The 15,368-nt window shown below is 37.8% G+C and overlaps 1 protein-coding gene across 3 annotated transcripts in view; it reads left to right on the top strand.

Annotated features, from left to right (window-relative positions):
* The window catches only part of CHODL (chondrolectin), a 220,386-nt gene that overhangs the window by 201,841 nt on the left and 3,177 nt on the right, over positions 1 to 15,368 (top strand). For 2 of the 3 annotated variants that reach the window (XM_084874331.1, XM_084874329.1), the window contains exons 2-4: positions 4,962 to 5,271; positions 5,565 to 5,722; positions 8,968 to 9,054. In XM_084874331.1, the coding sequence (XP_084730457.1) occupies positions 5,006 to 5,271; positions 5,565 to 5,722; positions 8,968 to 9,054 (511 nt within the window). In that variant the 5' untranslated portion in view covers positions 4,962 to 5,005. Of the gene's footprint in view, positions 1 to 4,961; positions 5,272 to 5,564; positions 5,723 to 8,967; positions 9,055 to 11,203; positions 11,307 to 15,368 lie in introns of all 3 variants that reach the window. The other variant, XM_084874330.1, reaches the window with a different exon arrangement.

Here is a 15,368-nt window from a genome sequence, read left to right as displayed (position 1 = left end):
CTGGAGATGGCCATAGCTATTCCATTAACACAAGGAAAGAGGCAGTGTTGCTTAATAAAAGGCTGCAAGCGGAAATCCGGTGATGTCCTCACTAGCAATTTTTACTTGTTGTGATGGTGTTCTGTGCTAGGTGGCTGGATGCATACATTGCAACATGGTCTGACAACTTGATTCTAGTTACCCCCTTATAATTGGGAAGGGGGGAGAGATCAGATTGGGTCTTGTTTGTTTTATTTGGGGGGAAATCTGGATAAATGCATGAACTGTGGAGCCTGGCTCCCTGGATCTCAGCCCTGAGTTCACTGGTGAGCGGTGTGAATTTGGGAAAATGAATTGACTTTCAAGGAGCTATGAGACGGACCTCGCGTGGCCCCAGTCTTGTGCCTGGAGCGGAGGCCACCTACAGGAAAACACATTATTATTATTTTTTTCTAGCTGAACAACCTATATCACCAGGAGAGATGTTTCCTAATTTACCCAAAGGCATGGATTGTGCTAACATTGAGGCCCTGCATATTAAGTTCTTTGATAAATGCCAGGCTACTATTATGATTCTTATTTCTTTAAAAGTCATAACCACTCTCACTTTTTAAAAAATGTATTTTTAATTAATTTCAGAGAGGAAGGGAGAGGGAGAGAGAAAGAAACATCAATGATGAGAGAGTATCATTGATCAGCTGCCCCCTGCTGTGGATCGAGCCTGAAACCGAGGCATGTGCTCATGGCTTGAATCGAACCCAGGACCCTTCAGTACACAGACCGATGTTCTATCCACTGAGCCAAACCAGCCAGGGCCACTGTCTTTTTATGAAAGAAAATATTAACGTCCTCAATGTCCCCACAGTTCAAGTAGAACTCTGGGACTACAAGCCAGTTCTGATTGATTGAATGCTTGAAATCTTAAGTCACATGAGTGGTTTGCCGTTTGTTATTTCGATCTTGACTTTAAATATTAGATTTTTATAATTAAAAAAGGAATCTCATTTCCTTGTCAGTGTTATATTTCCTAGCTGGAGAGGTAGGGCCTGCAGCTGCACCACCGTTCACCAAATGACCAGAGACTGCCGTTTGGTTTTGTTTGCCAAAGCAGGAAATGGATTCCAGCACATCTCAACAGTGCACTATGCAGCTCATGGCATCATACCACCTCTGTGCAGTGTACAAGACAGTTTATAAATTCCTGTTGTTAGTGTACAAGACAGTTTGCACTATGCAGTGCACTATGCAGCTCATGGCATCATACCACCTCTGTTGCAAAAATGAAGTTTATTATTACAAAATATTTCTATAAGGCACATTCTTAAGAAGTTGGTGTAATATTGAACCCTGAAACACAACATGGAATCAATAGCTTTCCCTTTCTTTCTAGTTCAAAAGTGTCAGCATGGCCACCAGAGGTCATGTGACACTGTGTATTGTAGTATCAGCATGCTTATCAGTGTGATGTTTGAGGGTGGTAAGAAAGAATTATGAAAAACAAATTCTTTTGTGCGATTCTGATCAACTGTTTGGAATCCAGTCAGCCTGGATCATGTAGATCCTTTTTGTACAACTTTTTTTTTTTTTGTTCTGGGCCACCTAAAGTAGGCCATCACTAACAACAGGAATTCATAAACTGTCTTGTATATTTTACTGAATAATGGGATAGAAATTAAATATTTAATTAATATTGATAATATATGATTAGAGTATGAGGTCTAAGAAAAATGTGATTACTTTCATAACACATTGACGACTCACCTGTCAGTCATCATATAAGCGAAATAACAACAACATCCCTTTCTATTCAGGAAGAAAAAAGTAAACTGCAGTGCATTTATGAGTTTGGCCCCACTTTTACATATTGCCAAAAGCATTGAAAACTCTGCCAATATTTAGCTCTAAAGGAATTTTAATGACTAAGAAAAAAAGACAAAGTCATATGTTCATGGAAATAGTGCAGTTTTGGCTCTGATATTGTTAGGAATGTTTATTTTAATAGGCAATACTGAGAATGATCTCTAAATAAAAGTTCCTAGGTACATATGTAAGGGTGTGTGTGTGTGTGTGTGTGTGTGTGTGAGAGAGAGAGAGAGAGAGAGAGAGAGAGAGAGAGAGAGAGAGAGAGAAAGAGACCAATAGGTGTAGACTCCTAGGTCTTTTCTCTCTCTTGTAAATAAGCCAACAAGCAAAGGATATTTCTTAGCACTACAAGTGCTAAGTAACATTTAATAAATTATTGTTTGATAGTTTCAAGTTAGCCTTCGTGTAACAAAAACAGTTACACCATTATTTGAATATGTTATGGTTAGTAGACTGGTTGATAGGAGGTTAGATGAAGTATATGGAATAGATGGAATAGATGGAAGATTAGAACTCCTGTATTTCAAAGTGGTGGGTGGAAGATTTTATCTGAATATAACATTTAGAAGTAAGAGAAGAGGAAATTCTCTTCGTGATCTCACAGAATGAGAAGGGAGGGAACCATCATGGTTCTCTAGGAATATTAGCCTTTACAGAAGTGGGAAAAGTTGCTTCCAGCAGATCCGTATTAATGGGACTTTTCTGGGAATCAGGGCAACATCTGTTTCCCAGCTGTTGGAGTTCACCACGATGACAGCCCAGTGTGGTCAGCTGAAATGACAGTCAGCAGTTCCATAGCTTCTTCTTTTGCTGCAACATGGACTACGTTTGCCTGAGAAGGTGGAAATCAGGAGTGAAGTACAATTGGATGTAAAGAAGTTCACAGCGTCAGCTTTAACTGACTATGATATATGAATTATTAAAAAAAAAAACCTGCAATGTTTCCATAATTTCCTGGAAACTGCCATGCTAGATCTGTACTGCTAGCGACTTTTCAGTTCAAAGTCTGTGGACACCTTTGCTATTCAATCAATACCCGTTGGAGTCAATGTCTATCTGCAGTTGGTAATTGGCCACTGTCCCGATTCGCTGAGAGGTCCCCTGCAATGCAGCCACCGCAGTCTCCACCCCCTGTCCCAGGACTCCCGGACCACTCCATCACCCACAACCATAGCCACAGCCACAGACACAGACACAGACACAGACACAGATACAGCGAGCATCACGATTGGCTATCATCCAGGGCCCTGCAGTATTAGTTGTTATTTTAAATATAACCCCTGTCTATGGATTTTCTCTTATTATTACTTCTCTACAGACTAACATTTATACTTTGCTAATAGCTAATAGTGGTAATAGGAATTTTCTGATACCAAAAGCTGTCTAATTAGAAGCACTATCTTAATTTTATAAATAAGTCTCACCATTTGTGTACTCTCACCATAAATACTAAGTCTGTGCTGCATTTACTTTTAATATAGGAAAGATAATGAGCAGAGACTTTTCGCATGTAAGTCATACATACATATCCTCTGGATGTGTGTATATTTGTTACATAAAGAACTTTTACTTATTAAAACTTCTAGCTAATCAATTTTTTTAAATTGGCTTTTTGACATCTGGCAAAACAATCTTGTTGGACGAGGTTACTATTTTAAAAGTACAGGAATCATATCCAAGACTGAGATGTCTTAGAATGAAAAACTAAGCAAATTGAAACCTCAAGGGAATGCCGTTGAGAGATATTTTGAAACTTAGAAGTATGTAAAGGATGCAGAAGATGAAAATGGAAACAGAGCTTGATTTAAAAATACAGACATAAAAATCACTAGGCTTCATGGCATTGCCAGAAGTGAAAATACAGGCATACAAATCATGAGGCTTAATGGCATTGTTAAATTATTACCAGAAACAACACTTTTTAATAATGAAGTCATCTCAAAACCCAATAATAGACTAGGAGAAAGTTTTTTAAATAAAAATTATGCTAGGACCAATCATTGGGACTTCCATAATCATCGCTCAATGAATATTTCTGACGGATTTGTCCATTGGAAGTCAATCTTTAATTTCAGTTTCCTGAGGACATTCATACCTGCCTGCTATTTTTCATTAGCAATTAGTTGGGGGCAGTCTGCTAATTTGTTCATGTGATTCAGTGTGTTGCTCCTGGGTCCAGATCAGGGTGAATGAGAGAGAGGACAACTGGCTGCTATTTTATTAGTCGGCTATTCTCCACGTGTGTCGAGTTATTGGATGCCTGTCACTCAAACACTGTTGTGAGGTGAATGGCCTTGCGCTGATTTCCGCTCCCTCCTGCCTCTGTGTGTCCTCAGAGGTGATGAGTTGCTGACTCTGGGAGAAGGGATGTGTTACTGGCACTGGCTCAGGGTGATACACTGTAATTAAGAGTGCAAATCTGGGAAGCTTTATTTTGTTCCCAGTGTTTAAGTACAACAACACCTCCAGCCATCATTACTGACAACTTTTCTGGCTCCGCTCCAAATTACACAGTAAAAAACCCTACAATCTCAAGAGAAATACTGCTCCTGCTGGTGAACCATAAGAAAGCAGTAAAACTTTGTGCTCAATTTCTTAGCATAGAGTCATTTAACTTAATTTTACACAAAATAGTATGATAGTCTATTTTCCAAGGCTACACCTAGCTGAAATCAGACAAAGTCCAAGAGTGGTGTAGGCCATGGGCAGCAAGTTGGTGATAGGGAACAGTGACAGAGAAGGGTTCTAGGCTGTTTGTGAATGGACAACCAGAAGTAAGAGGTGAACCAAAGAAGTTAATGAGAAACAAAGCAGCTTGACCACTGGGGAGAGTCTGTATCATCCTGGCTTCCATGTTTGGAGGTAAAACGGGGGAGAGTATAAATAAAATATTCCATTGCTGGTAGAGTTAGCTAAGTCCCATACACTATGGCTTCATCATGACTCGACATGATCGTGCCTATTCATAGTATGACATCAGGAAAATTCATTCTCTCAATATGTAGGCGTATGTGAAATTCAATTTTGAGATTGTTTTTCAATCTGTTTTTGTTTTTGTCTTGTTGCCTGTGTGTTTAAGTCATCTGTCTTGTTTGCTTGCTTGCTTGCTTGCCTTTCAGGCCAAAAGGTGTGCTTTGCTGACTACAAGCACCCCTGCTACAAGATGGCCTACTTCCAGGAACTGTCCAGCCGGGTGAGCTTCCAGGAGGCGCGCCTGGCCTGTGAGAGCGAGGGGGGAGTCCTGCTCAGCCTGGAGAACGCGGCCGAACAGAAGTTGATAGAAAGCATGCTGCAAAACCTGACGAAGCCAGGCACGGGGATTTCTGATGGCGACTTCTGGATAGGCCTCTGGAGGAGTGGAGAGGGGCAAGCGTCCGGTGCCTGCCCAGATCTCTACCGCTGGTCAGATGGCAGCGGCTCCCAGTACCGGTGAGTAGGCTCCTGAGGGAGATTTTGTTCCCTGTAGGGGATGTCAGAATAGAACAGGTGACATCACTTAGAAGTGTTCCTACTTCTACAGAGTGGGACAAGAGTAGGTTTTCAGTATGTGGAACCCAGTTCTTGTGTTATTATTTAATAATCATTGTGTTACTTTATTAATCATTGTATTATTATTAATCATTGCATTATTATTGATTAATTATTGCATTGCTATTTATTATTGCATTATTTTTCTACACGAACAACTGTAATCCTACTTTTGCCCCACCCTGTATTTTCAGAAACTGGTATACGGATGAACCTTCCTGTGGAAGTGAAAAGTGCGTTGTGATGTATCATCAACCTACGGCCAATCCTGGCCTTGGAGGCCCCTACCTTTACCAGTGGAATGACGACAGGTGCAACATGAAGCACAATTACATCTGCAAGTATGAACCAGGTAGGATGTACTGCAAACTGACGTAACAGATTCTGCACATATCTGCTTGTACTGTCTTATCTTTAGGCTTTGCTTCCTTTGGCTCTTTTTGTTTTTCTGTGAAACGGGGTGTAGTCTGCAGCTTGTCCTGTCATGCAGGGTCCCGAAGCCCACTGTGTGCTACAGGACAAGCTGCCGCAGAGTGAGGACCAGAGTAACTAGAAACTATGGAAACTAGGGTCACTAGAAATAGAAACTCTATTCAGTCACTAGAAACAGCTAGGCGCCAGGGGTCCTCAAACTTTTTAAAGTGGGGGCCAGATCACGGTCCCTCAGAGAGCTGGAGGGCCGGACTATATGAACTACTAATTCCTACTGTAACACCTCGGCTGTGCTCACTGCCCAAAAAACCTGGCGGGCCGGATCAGACTCCTCTGCGGGCCGCATGTGGCCCGCGGGCTGTTAAAGACCCCTTATAGTAGAAACATCCAGGAAGGTGTCTTTAGGAGGCAATAATCATTTCCAATATGAAGGTCGAATTGTGTTTTTATAAGTTGATTTAATGAAAAATAAACATCTATTTTAAAATATTTAAAATATTCAGTATGGTGTATGTGAAGGAGGTATGTCACCAAAGAACCCATGGATTTACACATTTGAGCAACAGTTCTTTGGGTGATCATCTGGGGAATTTAAGGGATCAAAGGAACATTAGCTTAGGATTTCATGGCATGGTTCTTGCACATACTCTTCAGTGAATATCAAAGTGGTCATAGCTCACTGAACCAACCACCTTGAAAAAAAGTAGGGACATGTGCCATGGTCTTGCTGTGCTCCTCATTCTTTGAAATATGCCTCCTTAATCAGCTTTTGCTAAAGTCTCTAATTCATTGCCCTATGCAACAAATGAGAAGATTGCATTGACCTATGCTAGCCACAGTGTAGTTTCCTATGGAAATAGTAAATTTAAATTACTTTGAACGAGACAGCTCAACTGAATTGATATTTGGCCCAGAGAGAGATTAATCAAAACTGTATAAACTCATTTTAAAAAATAATTTAAGAAAGTCAAATTAGATACTTAGGCTTTGGGATTTCTTTTGGAGCTATTTGTCTCCTCAGTTTTTGGAAATACATTTTAACTCTTCTGTGTACTTGACCTCATGTACTCATGGAAGGCAATCATAATCAAGTGCTGCTATTTCCATTATTCTCTTGAAATTACATGATTCCTGTTTCTCATAAGACCATGAAGCACAAGGGATTAGTTGAATTAGATTTACTTCTCTGTCATGTTTATCCTGCTCTTGAGTATATTAGCCAACTTTCTCTCCCTGGTGAGTTTATTCTTTAGCAGCCCCTGGGTTGCTAAATCCATCATTACCCTTTTAGAAGCCTTTACAAAGCTAATCTGTTATACTTTTATGTTTTTTGTCTTCTTTTTTTTCTTAAAAAAGATAAAGTTGTTATTCTCTGGTAGTTTCTATTTGCAACTCTATGACTCAAAACTCTTAAACAGGTTATATTATAGAATTTTCTTAATACAATATTTTCTTCTTTTCTGAGGTTTTAGATGAAAAACTTGACCCAAGGGTATTTGTTTATTTTATTTTATTCATTTATTTTGGCCTTCATAGTTACATTTTTTAGGACACTATAATCTCAGAATCTTCCTGACTTGTTTCATTTTAGATAAACTAGGTATATATTACTCATGGAACAGCATTGTAGACATAAAATTATTTTTTCCTTTATTTCCTATATTCTACCTAAATCTTCAAATATTTATACTTTGAACTTTAATTATTTCTCTAACTATACCAGAACTACTGTTTAATTTGGACTTAATCTTCTCTTTCTGCTCCCACGTACCATCTAGGCATGACTGCTCATATCCCAAGTGAATAATTTACTTCTGAGTTTGCCTGTTCTCTTCGCCATCATTTTTCTTATTGTCCCATAGCTGCATATCTATTCTATAAGTCTATCAATGTTACCCAAATGCATTTTTATAGAGATACATCTGAATCTAATTTTTGCATTTATTTAAATTACACTATATACTTTTGTTCTTAGACATTAAAAATAATATGTATGGAATTATGTTTCTCAAATGTCATTACTTAATCAGCAACTGCATTAAATTAAATTTTATTAAAATTATTTTTAAACTGATAAGTTCTGAGCTGATCAATTACATAATATCTGTATTATTTGTTCAACAAATACCTGTTGAGATAGGCATAGAGTGCCTACTTGAGTTCTGCAGAAGAATGAGTGTAGGGTAAGACTGTATTTGAAACCTAGTGGAGTCTAATAAGGGTCAGGGTGAAATATATCCATAGTGATAATAAATATTATTACAGGATGGTATATGCTTAAACTCCCAATGAATAGAGACTATGTGGTCAGTCAGAGTAGTAAACATTACATTGAAATGATTTCCTATTCTGAAATGAATATAAGATGCTGCATATGTGCTTTTCTCTCCATCATTTGACAAAAATAAATAGGAAAGTATATTTTTGGAACAAATGGAAATAAATTCACAGGACATTTTCTTAATAATTTAGATAGTCACTGAACTATTAGTTTAACAAATAAGAACTAGAAAAATAATGAGGTGATAGAGCAGAACCAGGTCATGGTAATATTTTCAATATATTTTAAAGGCATAGAATTGAGGAGATCCAAACAACTGCCAGCTTTTGTTTATTAGCATATTTTAAAAAGAGGTAGACACTATTGAAGATAATATCCAAGGATAGCATTATTTGTATGGATAATGTGCTTAGAATAATATTGGAATCATCAATTCCAAATGTAATCCATATGCAATCTCCTGCTGACTATTATTGTAAGGAGGAACCTACATATTACACTGATATTAGTACCAAAATCATTGTTGCTTGTGGTTGAATTGCAGTTAGTGGCTCACAGTCTTATGGTCACTGCTTCTTGGTTATCTTTTGCCTGGCTTCGTGCCTGTTTGATATTATTGTCTGTAGACATGCTGTTGATTGCTAATGTGGTTATAATTGCGAGGGCTCACCAACTAGATGCTTGATTTAAAGGTAATTAAATGTTGACTTTCTAGTTAGATAACTGCACATAAATTTGAATCCAAATATAATTCTTAGCTGTAAATTGTTCAGAAGTCAAAACTGGTGCTTATATTTTATAATAAACTTTTATTTTCATCTGTTTGCATTTCTCATGTTGATCACTACATATAATCATATGATGTCTGTATTTATTATCTAAAGAGATCAAGCCAACAACTCCTGGAGAGAAGACTTACTTTACAAACCAACCAGAAGACATCCATCAAAATGTGGTTGTTACTGAAGCAGGTAATTCGTTCTTGTGTCTTTAAATCTTCTAGGGAGAACAGAAACTGTTTGTTTAAACTCTGCTTCCAGTTGGCCCCAACTTTTCTTGTTGCTTGGTGAAATGGTGCACTAAATATGGGCCTATGGGCATTTACTTTTGAACTAGGTTAGAACAACTGATGCTAAGCTAGTTTTTGCATACAAGAACCTATTTTGTTTTCTTCTGATTGGTTATGTGTCTAGCACTAAACTAAGTAATCCCCATTAAAATCTGAATCTACAAGGAACTTCCCCCAACAACATATAGGAGTTATGATATAAATTTTCATATGCAGTGGCCTGCCAACAGTGTTGTGCTGGTAAATGTTTAAGGATTGGCCAGGGTAAGGTGGGTATAAAATAAAAAGAGATCAATCAAAGAACTGTGTGCATGTATGCATAACCCATGGACATAGTCAGTAGGGTGATGAAAGCCTGGGGCTGGGCTAGAAGAGGTCAATGGGGAAAAAGGGGGCATATGTAATACTTTCAATAATAAATATTAAAAGAAAAACAAAACAAAACACCTGATTCATAGACTTTGGGATTTTCTGATGTAAATACTTCCTGGCTGCCTCCAACATACCACTGTCTGCAAAAGAAACAATGATATCCCAGTGCAGATGGCATGTTAGTCAAAAATCATTTTAGCCTGGGCCTATGGCAATTGGATAGGAATGCTGACTTATCCTAGCTACTTTGTGAGGATTAAGCCAAAGACCCAAAGTCTCAAGATCTTTTCACAGGCCATATAAAATCCACAAAAGAGTGGGGAACACTGTCTCTTTTTCTTTACTAACATAGATGAGGGATCATTTGAAAAAGGGGAAAAATATTTTGTGAATTTTTAAAATTCTTGAAGTCACCTGTTAACTTATTGGAGGCTCAAGAGCTGATGAAAATATATTATCCTCAAAATACCTCATCCCTGGACCTCAGCTAATATACCCTCTTTTTTTTTTTTTTTAAATATATTTTATTGATTTTTTTACAGAGAGGAAGGGAGAGAGATAGAGAGCTAGAAACGTCAATGAGAGAGAAACATCGACCAGCTGCCTCTTGCACACCCCCTACCAGGGATGTGCCCGCAACCAATGTACATGCCCCTGACCGGAATCGAACCTGGGACCTTTCAGTCCACAGACGGACACTCTACCACTGAGCCAAACCGGTTTCGGCTATACCCTCTTTTGTTAACAAAGGAAGTTATATGTAGTTAAATGGATAGTTTGCTTTGGTTGGTCCACTTTGGCCACAATTATTTAGATTAATAATGATATCTGCTTTTGATTGGCAAGTGAAATGCATAGTTTTCAATTTGTTTTTCCTGTATGGATATGATATTAAAGCTTAGTGTGCTTTATTTTCAGATGTCTGATTTTAAATCATTCAGAACATCAAAACCTAATTAAAGATAATCAATAAATAATTACATTTGGGATATTTCCCCCCTATATGACATTGACAAAATGTTCAAGAAGGTAATTTTATGCTGTCTGAGACTTCAGTTTTTTATTTTACTGAGAATACCCAACATGATCAAGTGTGATGGAACAGGATTAAAAAGGATTCATTTTAGAATTTAATTAAGACCAAGTCTTCATGCCCCTGAAGTTTTGTGTCGCTGGGTTATGACTATATCATCAGTTAATATTTACATACTTTGTTGTAATGCCAGGAAGTCTTGCATATCTTCATGACACTAAGCTTATTGGTTAGTATAATTATGTGTCCAATAAATGAACAGTTATTTTAATAATGATTATTATTCTTTAATAATCAGTGCTTGGATTTCTAAATAAGAACTAAGAAAGATTAGTGAAGTGAGATAGCTAAGATCATTAATACATTATGAAAACTAGCCCTATCTGAATAGCAGATTTAGAAATACTTTTGGAAATAGGGACACTGAATAGGAGCATGACACTAAATGCAGTATGATTTTGATTTTTAATAAATACAAATGTATTATGTAATTAGGCTCTTTAGTACTTAGGGGAGACTCTTGTTGAGAATCTATTTATTGATAATAATTTTGTTTTATCTTAAATTCTGGGAAACTTTGTATATAACTTTGGTGTTAGAATTCTGCTTCAACTGTCTTTTTACACTGGCTGCTTTACATTTGTAGGTATAATTCCCAATCTCATTTATGTTGTCATACCAACAATACCACTGCTCTTATTGATACTGGTTGCTTTTGGAACCTGCTGTTTCCAGATGGTGCATAAAAGGTAAATCCTTCATATAGGCAGAGATACCTTGAAAAGTTTTAAATTAGCCTAAATTTATATTTTTAATTTGCCTTAAGGAAGTTCTGATTTTTGTATCTGTCAGTAACAATGCAGTATATAAAATCTAGTAAGATATATCTTTTCATAAGATTCATGTATTGTCTCATTCAATCTTCACAAGCCATGGGAAGTAGGTACCCTTCTGTTTCTATTTTGGTGGTTTACATGTCTCATAGTGTATGTTCTGGATCTGAATGCTTGTAAGCTTGCAACATATGCAATTATACTGTCCTTTGTTTATTAAGTATTATACTAGAGGCCCAGTGCACGAAATTCGTGCATGGGGGCAGGAGGGGGATTGTACCTCAGCCCAGCCTGTACCCTCTCCAATCTGGGACATCCCTCTCATAATCCAGGACTGCTGGCTCCCAACTGCTCGCCCGCCCTCCTTCCTGATTGCCCCTAACTGCTTCTGCCTGCCAGCCTGATCACCCCCTAACCACTCCCATCCCAGCCTGATTGGTGTCTAACTGCTCTCCTGCCAGTCCAGTTGCGCCCAACTTCCCTTCTCTGCCAGCCTGGTCACCCTTAACTGCTCCCCCTTCAGGGTTGATCGCCTTCAACTGCCCTCCCTTACAGGCCTGGTGCCTCTCAACTGCCTTTCCCTATGTGCCTGATCACTCACAACCACCCTCCTTTGCAGTCCTGGTCTCTCCCAACTGCCCTCCCCTGCTGGCCATCTTGTGGTGGCCATCTTGTGTCCACATAGGGGCACGATCTTTGACCACATGGGGGCAGGATCTTTGACTACATGGAGGCAGCCATATTGTGTGTTGTAGTGATGGTCAATCTGCATATTACTCTTTTATTAGATAGGATACAGGCCTGGTGCATGGTGGAGGCCAGCTGTTTGCCCTGAAGGGTCTCCCAGATCAGGGTGGGGGTTTCCATGGGATATATGGTGGCCTGAGTAAGGGGTCAGTGGTGATTTGCAGGCCAGCCATGCCCCCCAGTGACCCAAGTGGAGGCCCTGGTATCTGGGATTTATTTACCTTCTACAATTAAAACTTTGTAGCCTGGAGTGGAGGCTTAGGCCTATTAGGGCAGGCAGAAAGCTTGGCTTCTTCCATTGCCAGAGAAACCCAAGCCTCTGTGGCCGCAGCCATCTTGGTTGGGGTTAATTTGCATAACACTCTGATGAGCTGGAGGGTGTGGCTTGTGGGCCTGGTTTGTGGAACGGAGTGATGGTTAATTTGCATATTACTCTTTTATTAGGTAGGGTAAACATTAATGCTAAATCTTTCAATCTTGATCTCAAGTTGAATGAAAGACTTGATTTTCGGTAGGTGTACTTTGTAGTATTTTTTCAAAATTTCAAGTCATAGCTTATTTTATTTCAAAAGGATCTTTTAAGTGTAGGAAATAAAGCACACTGGTAACAGTAGGTCACTTTTTGTTTGGCAGCTTGAAATAAAATGACACATTTTAATAGCCAGATTCTTAGGAGCATCCTTTTAAAATATACATATTTTTTATTTCAGAGAGGAAAGTAGAGGGAGAGATAGAAACATCAATGATGAGATAGAATCATTGATTGGCTGCCTCCTGCACACCTCACACTGGGACTGAGCCCACAGCCTGGGCATGTACCCTGACCAGGAATCGAACTGTGATCACCTTGTTCATAGGTCGACGTCCAACCACTGAGTCATGTTGGCCAAGCTTAGGAGCATTCTTTTATATCTGTTCATCCATACCCTTGAGTTAGAGATAAAAATTTTCCATGTGTATCAATTTGTTAATTCAATTAAAATAATTAACATAGGAAATATATATATGTATGGAAGGAGAAAGGAAAAGATGTTGGATTTAAATAAGAATAAGTTTGTTAGAATAGACTAGACCAGCGATTTTCAACCAGTTTGCTGCAAGAATTTTTAAAGCATGCATTATCACACTATTTAGTCAGGGTACTGACTTCTTTTCCTTTAAATTGTAAAAAAAAAAAAAAAAATGACAACAGTGAACTCAATAGCTGACTGATTTTTTTTTTTGTCAGATTGGCAAAAAAATAATTTTTAATGTGCTACCAGATGTTAATAATTAGATTGTGCCATGAAATGAAAAAGGTTGAAAATTGCTGGACTAGGCATCTATATCACAATGTTTCCAATAGAAAGTGATCAGGGAATTCCCCTTCATTTTTTTTTCTTTTGATGTTAAATTTTCTTCTTCTTTTCCTGAAATAAACCCTAAAGAATACACTAAGTAAAAAAAAAGTTCCAGAGAAACATTAAATAGATGTAAACTATAACATTCACATACATTTTGAAAAGGTTCCAACCTATAATTTACTGGCTTTTTTAAATAAGACATTTTGAATAATAATAATAAATAGCGAGGCCAGTGTTGCTCAGTATTTGAGAGTCAATCTATGAACCAGGAGGTCATGGTTCAATTTTCTGTCTTAAATGGTTTTTCAATATGTTGTATAGAATAAAGACAGTAGTAATATCTAGCTTCTTCGTTAATTCCTAAGACTGTGGAAAATGATGCTTTCCATAATGATAATTATGGAAAGCAATGATGTAGAGAAGGATTTGATATAAATCCCCCATAACCCAGTCAAACTGTTAAGGAAGAGCTGTAAATAACAAATCAGCCTGAAAAAAAAATAACTTTGAAAAATATGTAGATTTTCTTATTTCTAAGATAAATATTTCTAAAGTGCCAGTAACTGAGTTTTCTCTAAAGTTTGTTTGCCTTTTTCCAAATAGTGCGTGTTACTGTAGAGATTCTATTCATTCAGAAGTCTCCCCATCTTGAAGATCTGTGGCATTTTCATTGTTTTAAATTCTCAGAGTGAAAAAAATAAACCAAAACAAAGTACCCCTACATGCCAGAATTAGCTGTAGTGATTAATTCATTCATTCTTAGATGCTCCCCTTTTCCTTTCTTCCAGGAAAGCAAGGAGAAACATCATCAAGGACTCAACTCCATTATCATCTGAGTGCCTTGCAGAAAATTTAAATTCCACCCTGGTACACATGATGGTTTCTATCCTTCCATGTCATGTTCCAAATAATAACTCTTGTTTCCTTAACTAGTAGTAATTCTTAAATACAATACGAGTGCTATACAAAAACTATCACCTTTTTTTCACCATTAAAAAATTTCATGTTTTTCATCAACTTTGATTGATTTATTTTCCTTTCTAGATGACTTCATAGATAAAGATGTATTGATCTTACTTATATGGATGCAAATCTCCAAAACATATGTATGGAACATACTACTTTATTAATAACAAATTCACAGTTAAATGGAAGTCATTTAAATAATATTATGAAAATATATTGCTCAGGCTTGTTTAGGAAGAGTTCTTCTCTCTCCCCCTCACCCTTTTAGTGAGTTCTGCAAGGTCAAGTGGAGACATTGAAAGGATGGGTAAAAGGCAGACCTATGGGGATTGGAGAGGGTACTGTTGGGAGGGTCTGTGGGAGGAAGGAAGTACAGAGCACGGTTCACAGGAACAGAAAGTGGTTAGTTGTACAGGTGAGGGATCATTCTCAGGAAACTAGATCAAAATGAATCTAGAGCTTAATCAGTAGTCTGGTATAGGATGTGGGTATGCTTAGGAACAGGCTGTTTGCAAGAGCCTAAGAAATGGACATTTTATGGAGAGTTGAGGATAGCAAAGCCCGAGGCACGGGCTGGAAATGTGGGCCAGAACTCTACATCTGCTGAGAGTGAAGATTAATCTCAGATCTAGGGAAACTCAGATACCTATAAATTATTAGCACCTGAATCTACATTGTTTTCAGAGACTGAAACAATAATTAAACTTCATGGGATTAGATAACTTAATTGTAGGAGCAAAAACTGATGGGAGGAGGAGAATAAGGTCTTCTACTTAGGAGAAAAGCACTATTTTGATGATTTGGCATTCAATACAGCATATGCTAATGGAGGAATATTCAAAATGCAACATTTCAAAAATCATATCCCCCCCAAAAATGAAGATTTAGTGGTGATTACAATGAAAATTTTAGCATAGTGTCA

This window comes from Pipistrellus hanaki, assembly GCF_964339955.1.
Source record: "Pipistrellus hanaki genome assembly, chromosome: 2".
NCBI lineage: Eukaryota > Metazoa > Chordata > Mammalia > Chiroptera > Vespertilionidae > Pipistrellus > Pipistrellus hanaki.
The sequence above is the reverse complement of the archived record's forward strand: the minus strand, read 5'-3'. Positions and strand labels throughout refer to the sequence as shown.